This window comes from Falco naumanni, chromosome 4, assembly GCF_017639655.2.
Source record: "Falco naumanni isolate bFalNau1 chromosome 4, bFalNau1.pat, whole genome shotgun sequence".
Classification (NCBI taxonomy): Eukaryota; Metazoa; Chordata; class Aves; order Falconiformes; family Falconidae; genus Falco; species Falco naumanni.
The window spans coordinates 29233334-29242411 of NC_054057.1; the positions used below are offsets into that span (position 1 = coordinate 29233334).

The 9078-nt window shown below is 41.8% G+C and overlaps 1 protein-coding gene across 1 annotated transcript; it reads left to right on the forward strand.

The window, feature by feature from the left end:
- Positions 1-2861: 2861 nt before the first annotated feature.
- On the forward strand, positions 2862-7130 carry POLR1F (RNA polymerase I subunit F). The gene is made up of 4 exons (XM_040593083.1): positions 2862-3107; positions 3261-3402; positions 5087-5295; positions 6667-7130. Exons 1-4 carry the CDS (start codon positions 2890-2892, stop codon positions 7055-7057), a joined length of 960 nt encoding a protein of 319 aa, XP_040449017.1. The 5' UTR covers positions 2862-2889; the 3' UTR covers positions 7058-7130.
- The last annotated feature ends 1948 nt before the right edge of the window (positions 7131-9078 follow it).

Consider the following 9078-nt stretch of genomic DNA (forward strand, 5'->3'; position numbering starts at 1 on the left):
CTGACGTATCTACCTTCTTTAGCGAATGATAGTATTCATCTTATCATCCTGCGTTCGCTCAGATTATTTTTTGCCTGAGAGTAATAACTTAATTTCTCTCACATTTCCAGTCAAATGAGTTTTTACTACTGTAACTATTGTAACTTTAGCTGATCCCTTACACTGATCAATTTTATATGTAATTGAATGGTGGCGCTCTCAAAAAAACTTCTGCAAAACTAGCCTAACAGCAGACCCTCTATGACATTTAGTTGCCTAATTCTCACTGACCAAACATGCTAGCATTAGTCTCTACTTGGGATGAGGGTCAAAGATATTGAAGTAAATCTGTTACCACACAACTTCAAACAAAACTGAGAGTTGCAGTACTGGCTCTTCATTCCAAGTACCACAGCAACAACTGTCATTAAAAATACTGTAGGTTTTTATGATACCACATGACAAATGTGAAGCCAAATAAATATTTGAAAAAAAAATTCAAACATATTTTCTATTGTATCCACCCTTTCTTTGTAACTGTGAGACATTTCTGCATTTCTCTTTTTCATAGAGCGTGAGTTGTGTGATGATGAACCTGGGATGGATTCAATTTCAAAATGCAGCGAGGCCATTGAGCACACAGCCCAAAGAGGCAGCATACCTGCCACTCCAGCACAGTGCCACAGGCACTCTTCCACTCGGCACGAGATGCAGTATATTCCGTGGCAGCTGGGACTTCCAGAATTTTAATGCTGGATGGAGGCTGCCCTCTGAATGAATGAGCTGCAGGTGCCACAGAAGAGCATGAATGGGCAGTTGGATGAGGCTTCTACGCAACATACGATGTCAATTCAGAAACCTGGACAGAAGATTGCAATGACTGTATGGGGAAAAAAAAAAAGAAAAGACCAGCTGAGAGGTGCTGGATATGTGGCTATTAATGAATCTCCTTACTGGAGTCTGGCCTTCTTTCCATAAAGACAAAACAAGACAAACACATATAAAAACAGAAAGGAAAAGAACAGCACTGATTGAAAATGCAGCTTTTGTTTTTGGGGACAGACGTACACAGATTGTTGCAGGAGCAGAGACAAGGAGCCCTTCTGGCACCATTTTGTCCAACCTGCCTACAGGGTGAAAGACAAAAGTCTACATTCCTGTTCATGTTGCCTTTCCATCTTACTCTGAGTTTTTATTTAAAAATCACAGTTAGGATTTTATTATCCTGGATAAAGCTGAGTGTAGCCGTTAGTGTATTATATGTTCTCACTGCAAACTAAATCCACTCATAAATAGGAGTTATAAAATATCTATTTCATTTAGAAATACAAGTGCCCGTAGTTGTTGTAGAAGGTCTTTAACTGAGATTGAAAGCACATTGCAAGGTTTAAGTATGACCTAAATAGATGAAATAAAAAAATGCAGGTATTTCTTCCAGTGAGCATATAACATACAATTAATTTCAACAGATATTAAATACCTTGGAGGATTACAGCTACAAGACAATACAGATTACAGTTCAAGACATTATCCATTTCAATTTTGCAAGTTCAGGATGACATCTGAAAGCCATTTTTCTGCCAGTTTTTTCATACTAATCCAATTTCACTCGCAGTAATGTATGGAATATTATACCATTTGTTTTACCCATGAAAACTAACAATGTTCTGTTTTCACAGTATACCCAGTCAAAGAAAACCTTGTGGTGATGTAGTATCTGAGTAGTTGCAAAGGCTTTTGCATCACTTAACATTTCACAGGGAGTTCAAGGATTTCTGGTATCTGATGTGAGGCCTGTTTTTAGGCAACAACAGTGCTTCTGAGGCCTCCACAGCACAAAAAGAATTTTGACACCTTTCATGAAATCGATACATGAAAAACTTATTTTTGTAACTCTCCTTGTGGATTCATCCAGTTTGAAAGCATCCATTTACTAAAACAAGGTAAGCTGATGTAAATCAGACTTCAATGAAAGAGAATGCTTTTTCAAGGTTTTGCACCGTCCAGTTACATCAGTTTAAAATAAAATCTGAAGGCAATACTGTGCAACTGTGGGCCCACACAAAGTCTGACTGGCTTGTTTGGTCAAAGTCTTCACAAACCAGCCATGAGTTCCACTGGTTACAGCAGGAAAAGGGTGGGTTTTTTTGCTGTTGCTGCACCTCACTTTGTAGGTTGTTCAGCGTACAGTGCACCCACAGCCCTTTTTGTGACTTCTGTTAAGTTTTATCTGTTTTCTCCTTCTATCTTCTAACACATGATTAACAAGTGTCACAAAAGTTCTCACTACTTTTGCGTACAAAAATTAGATGCAGGCCCTAGCAACAGAAAACAAATTGTGTGTGTTTATAATTGCCATGTATGAAGAACACCATTTAAGACAACTTGACATTTTTTCTTTAGTTGGAATTACCAAATGCTCACTTTAAATTTACTATAGCATCCTAACACCATGTCTTTTGTCTAATGACCAAACGCGTGATTTAGGTTTATGGGTAGAATGGATGCGTGAGGGGGGTCATTACCCGGAGGAACGATCTGAAAAGGCGCGAAATGGCGAGCCCGAGCACACGCGTATGGCTTTCGGGAGCAAACCCGCTTCTGAGGGCTACCACAGGGGGCTACCACAGGGGGCTACCACAGGGGGCTACCACAGGCCGCCGCCACCCCCCCTCGCCCAGGGCTGCGGCAGAGGCAGAGGAAGGGCCCAGCTGGGCGGCAGGGGCCGAGGGCCCGCCAGCCCCGCCGAGGCTCCGCTCACACCCGGCCCCGCCGCCGGCGCTCGGAAACGCGTCACTCCCTGCGCCGCGCCCCCGCCCCACCGGGTGGTGCGTGACGCCATCACGGCGCGCTGCGGCGTGTGCAGTTGCCGCTGTCGCCCGCGCGGCCCCGCCGGTGGCCGCCCGCAGCATGGCCGCGGCAAGGGAGCCTGCGCCGTCCGCTCCGCCGCTGCCCGCCGCCGCGGTGCCCTCCTTCGCCGTGGCCCGCGGCCTGGTGGGGCGCCGCTACTCCTGCCTGGTGGTGGCTCCGCACCGCCGGCACGTCGCCCTGGCGCCGCGCTACCTGGGCCGCAAGCGCAGCGGCATCCGCGCCCAGCTCGACGCCGAGCTCCTGCGCTACTCGGAGAGGTGCGGCCGGCGGGCGGCTCGGGGCGGGCCTCGGGCCTCAGCCCGCCGGGGCCCCGCGCCGCCGCCTGGGCCCGCCGCGGCCGGGGGAGCGCTCGCCGCCCCGCCGGGTCTGCCTCCGGCCTAACCGCTAACGGTGCCCCCTTCTCCTTCCAGCCTTCAGGGCGTGCCGCTGGCGTACGACAACATCAAGGTGGTGGGCGAGCTGGGGGACATTAACGACGAAAAGGGGTTCATCCACCTGAACGTCGAGGCGGATTTCGTCATCTTCAGCCCCAAGAAGGGGAAAAAGCTGGTGGTGCGTAAACGCGCTGACGTCTCACGGGGCTTTTTTTTTTATAAAGTAATCAAAGCTTGGCTTATCTCCGTCATCAACAGAGGTCTGGGACATGGGGTGGAGTTATGTTTTACTTTGTAACACTGGCTTATGCGTGTACGAGTAGTTCACGGTAGTTTGTTAGCAGTGCGTGGTAGTAGATCATACTTCCGACTATCTGTACTGTCCCTGTATTTATCAAACTTCTACATAATATGTATTGTTAACATATTGTGTTACGTATTATTAAATACTTCAGAATTTTGAATATCATATCCATGCTTCTTTCTGAAGAGCTGATAATTCTCAAACAGGTATGCATGTTCTTATTTAATAGTAACAGGAGTGTTTAGGATGCTCATATGAGTTTAGTTCCTTCAAGTACAAGAGCAGTACATCACGTTGAAGGCTACCTTTCGGTAAAAAGAGATGTATGGCTCACAGAACAGCTTTAAGCTTGTTAAGACCCTTGCATCAGTATTTGTGGGGAAAAATAGGTTGAGAGTTGGCTTACATTCATTTGTGTGCTGTACCTTTTGCAGCATAGCTTATGTCTTAAGAAATTAATGTGTCTTCTTGCTAGGAAGAGAATGGAAAAACCCTCAGCCTCTCAGTCACCCTTGGGGAGAACAAAGATGAATAGCATTTGATGTACAAGCGTGTCAGAAACCCACTGAGTGGAGTACTTGAAAGCCTTTTAGGTGTCGTCTGTATCTTTAGCTGCTAAGTAGTGCTGTGCCACTGTGAATGCTGTTTTAGGCAAGTAAATCAAACTTTAAATGGCTTTAAAATAAAGTTGATGGCTGTAGTGTGGGGAAAGAGTTACCAGTTTTATTCAGATACTCACTGTGGCTATGTTTTGGTGTCATGGCTTGTATCCAGAACTGTGTGGCCAGCAGGACAAGTGATTGTCCCCCTATACTCAGACAGTGGTGAGGCTGCACCTTGAATACTGTGTTCAGTTTTGGGCCTCTCACTTCAAGAGGAATGTAAAGGTGCTGGAGCATGTCCAGAGAAGGGCAACAAGGCTGGTAAAGGGTCTAAAAGAACAAGCAGCTGAGAGAACTGGGACTGTTTAATCTGGAGGAGTCTCAGGGGGGATCTTACTGCTGCCTACAACTACCTGAAAGGAGTGGGCAGGTGGGCGTGGGTCTCTTCTCCCAGGTAATTAGTGACAGGACAAGAGGAAACAGGTTCAAGTTGTGCCAGTGGAGGTTTAGATTGATAATTAGGAAAAATTTCTTCACGGAAAGGGTTGTCAAGCATTGGAACAGGCTGCCCAGGGAGGTGATAGAATCAGGGAGGTATTTACAAAACATATAGATGCAGTGCTTAGCGACATGGTTTAGTGATGGACTTGGCAGTCCTGGGTTAACGGTTGAACCTGATGATCTCAGAGGTCTTTTGCAACCTAAATGATTCTATTATTATTATGCAGATACAGGTTGAGTTCTATTTTTGGAGGAGTTGTATGAAGAGTTTACAGGAATAGCGTTGATTTTAGTGAAGAAGAGTTAGCTTATTTGCTGGATAAACTGACTTCATAAATTGCGCATAAACTCTTGTTGAAAAGTGCCCATATATGAAATTAAATTTATATCATAGGCATTTAAAGGAATGATCTTTCTATAACTTCATATGACCTTTTTTTTGTTTGTCTTTTTAGGGTGTAATTAATAAAGTGGCCCCTAGTCATATTGGCTGCCTGATACATGGATGCTTCAACGCTTCTATCCCTAAACCTGAACAAATGTCAGCTGCACAATGGCAAGAGCTGGGGTTAAAAACAGGGGATGAACTGAAGTTTCAAGTATTGCACTTGGATTCTGATGCAGCTGGGGTGTTTTTCATTCGAGGAGGACTTACTAAAAGCAGGTATTGTGACCTTCTAGAGAATATTTTTAACTGTTTGCATGGGTTTGTTACAAGCTAAATGATCTGAATTAACATCTTAATCTTCAAGCTTTCTTATTTTTACACAAACCCATGACTATATATACCCTGTTTTAGTTATCCTAAACTAAACTTCCTAGTGTTAGTTCTCATATGAAAATTTTCTCTGGAAAGATAAAAATAGATCTTTGTTTTTTCTTAGATTTAAAAATCTTGGTGTGCTGACCTGTGAACTGTTGATTGTGTATGTAATACGTGCTCAAAATAGCACCCCCAGATGTCTAGAGTAGCTGTGTTGGTGAATGTGCACAGGCTTTTCAAGTGAAAACTGTCCAGTTCCTGAAAACGGTGTTCATGTTGGTGTTTGCCCACACAGGTGCGCACATTCCATAATCACAAATCATTACATGTGGATGGTTTAAATGCTTGCTAAAATGTAGGAATATAAAAGATGATACAAGAAAATGCATCACCTTCCTCCTTTTGCTTATGCCTCCTTTTAGAGCAGCTTCCTAAAAATCTTATTAGTGATTAAAAGTTTGTTCAGATTGATTTTTAGATGGTCATTTGCTGAGCAGTGTTTTTTTCTGCCAATGTGCTTATGTTTTTAATTAAATGTACAACGTGACTACCACTGGAAAATCATAATATTTTTTGTTTGATTTTTCTTTTTTAATCTGGAAGGATGCTCTAAATTGTTTCAGTGAACTTACAATGAAAGTTAACAATGTTGTCCTCAGTGCCTCTGGGGACATCTCCATGCCTTTTAGCTGCATGCTTTCCATATTTGTCTTTCTAGACGTTTTCTCCAGTGCTCTCAGTTGCAAGGTACCTGCTGGAGTTTTTTATTTTGTTTGGGTGGGTTTTTTTCTTTTTTTGCCTTTTCTGGCATCACCTTTGTTTTAGCTGTGTAGACTTTAGCAAGGTAGTTGCTTGGTAAAACCAGTAGTGTGTCTCATGTATGACTGAATAGGCTGTTGACTGTGCATGTTTGTGAAAAAGTAAAAATAAAAATTACTACACAATGTGTAAGTAGGAGTTAGTGTATGAAGGAGTACAAGGAAAGAGGGAATATCAAAGTGGTCTGTACAGCATTTTAGAGAAAAAAATTAGCCTTGGATCTGAAAGAGAATATTGATTCTGCGGTAAGAAGGAAGCTCATCGGGTAACAGAAATTACCCTAAAATACCCTGAAATTATTAAACTGGCTTTATGATTTTCTGTAGCTACAGTATCATGTTCTCCAGCTGTTTTTTTGCAAATGCTTATCTTTATCTACTTGATGTAAATAAATACTGTGTGAGGGACAGTTAGATATCTCCACTTCAGCTTATTTTGTGTATTTCTTTACAGCATGCGGCCCAAAAAATCTGAGACTATCACTGGCAGTGCAAATGGAGATGAATTTCAAAATCTTGACTACCAGGAGAATGGCTTCAATGACTCTGGGGGAGGTAACATCACAGAGGAACCTCTAGGTGAGACAGATAACACTGAGAGAGAGAACACAGAAGAGCAAAGTGTTGGTGCTGTGAATGGATTATGTGATGATAAAAAGAAGAAGAAGAAAAAGAAAAAGTGTAAGCAACAAGAACAGGGACTTGTATTGCCTACTAGTGACTCCAGTGGTTACCAAAGTGACCATAAACAGTCAAAGAAAAAGAAAAGAAAGCATTGTAATGATGTTGAAGAAAGTAAATTATCTCAGCTGTCAAAACCCAAAGCTAAAAAGAAAAGGGACTGAAGTCTGAAGTGCTTTTCCTGAGTAAGATTTCCTATGTTTTTGATAAGGTTCCAATAAAATCCTGTTTTCAAAATGTATGTGTATATTGCTTTACTGCTGCTCTGCCAGGTGGGATGATGTTTGTGTGTATATGCACACCAACAGCTTTAAAGGCAGGAGCTTTTAAAGAAGTGATAGGAAGAATGTGATAGAAGCAATATCTTATCTTTTATTTATGGGAAAATAAGATGCCAGAAGAACAGTGGAATGCAATTACAGGAACACGTGCATCACCTCTGTGTCTGCTTCTTGGTTCCATGCATTTACTACTGGTTACCATGTAGCCATGGTAAAACCCAATGATCTTTGCTATTCTTTATTCCATCTTTTGCTTCTCAGTGCCTTAATTTTAATAGACTAGATTAGGCTTACCTTTGAGGTTCTGGAAAATACACCTGAATTTTCAGGGGCTGAGAAGAGATACTATTTTTTAAATTTTATTTTATTGTAGTAAGGAACTGTGAATGCCTGTGAATGAAACTACAGCTTGATTTAAAGGTTAAGCGAACTCGAGCATCTTGGATCTTTCAGAACACCTTCTGCAGTACTCTAGGGTATGATCAGTTGATTCAGAGCAAGCAGGGAAGATGGGAGAAGATTAATTAATCTAGTGTAATGAAGTACCACTTACAGGTTACAATACTACTGAGATACAGGCTGATAAAGCAGTTGGTAATGGGATGTACTGTAGTAACTTTCATTTTTTCACATCAAGTTTATTGACTTGTTTTTTGACAGTTTTCTTTTAAAAACAAAAAAACAACAAACAAAACCCCTGAAGTGCAACTCCCAACTTTTTGTGCTAGTTGTAACTTTCAAGTACTGCTCTCTAGCATAGCAGGTACCTACTGTCAGTATTTTCTAAAATGTTGGAATTGGTGTTAGTGGAAGGTTCTGACAATGGGAAAATGACAAGCATTAACAAATGTGGCTTTACTATGAACTAATTTTCCTGGTGTACATGTATGATAATTTTTTTGAATATTGGTACTTTTGGTTGCAGCTCTTTTCTGTTGTGAGGAATTCTGGGGAGAAATGTAGTGTGACACATTCTCGGCTGTCTTTAACTGAGATACAAGGCCATGATTACTTTGGTGTTGATTAACCTATTAGAAGAAGACATAACCAGCTCTGTGGAAGCCTTTTAACTAAACAGCTTGTATATGGAAACTTGCTGTTCATCTGTCCTTAGGTGACAAAACTTTTTGCTCTAGTGATCATCACTGGTCCGTTAGCTCATTTCGCTAAGGTTTAAATACAGTGCCTACTAACATAGCCATTCACATTGAACATGTATTGAATTTCAAGTGTAATAGTACTTGTTTTAGGGCTCACTTTGTGCTATATTGATGTCTTTTATGTATCTTCAAAGCTCCAGATTTACAAAGGCAACTCTTAAGTTTCTTCCAGACTTGATGGCATGGCAGTACATCATAGACATTTTAAAGTTATAGAACCAAGTTAAGAGTTTTCAAAGACCTGTAAAATGAGCTTAAATAGCTGTTTAAGGGCAGCAGAAACTTCAGTATATCCTGTTTTGCTTGCTCTTCAGTGTCCTTGATCTTGAAACCAGTTTCTAAACAGTCCTGAGATGAACGTGAACTGTCCCTGTTGTGTTTCTACATGTGGCAATGCTGACACTTGAATTACATGCAATTTCATGGACAGTGGTCTGTCCATTCTTCCTGTACTGTGACAAAGCCTGAGAAGTCAGGTAACCTTTGTTACACCTTTGTTACACGTTTGTTACAGATTGCTATGAGGCCAACTGAGGGCAGTATTCTGGTGTGCTAGGTGTTACAGAGAGTAGCACAGAAAGTCCCACCCTAATGTGCTTCACATTTAAACATGCAGGGCTGGCTGAGGGTTGGGACATAATTTACAGTTAGAAATTATCTACTGTCTCCTCTTCTTGTGTGTGTGTGTGTTTGTTTATATTATGGATTGATGTAGAGGGAAGAAATTGCCTGGATAGGTATGGA

Coding starts and splice junctions, on each gene's coding strand:
- POLR1F (XM_040593083.1), top strand. CDS start 2,890: ATGGCCGCGGCAAGGGAGCCTGCGCCGTCCGCTCCGCCGCTGCCCGCC. Junction 3,108..3,260: donor CTCCTGCGCTACTCGGAGAG/GTGCGGCCGGCG, acceptor TTCTCCTTCCAG/CCTTCAGGGCGTGCCGCTGG. Junction 5,296..6,666: donor GGAGGACTTACTAAAAGCAG/GTATTGTGACCT, acceptor ATTTCTTTACAG/CATGCGGCCCAAAAAATCTG.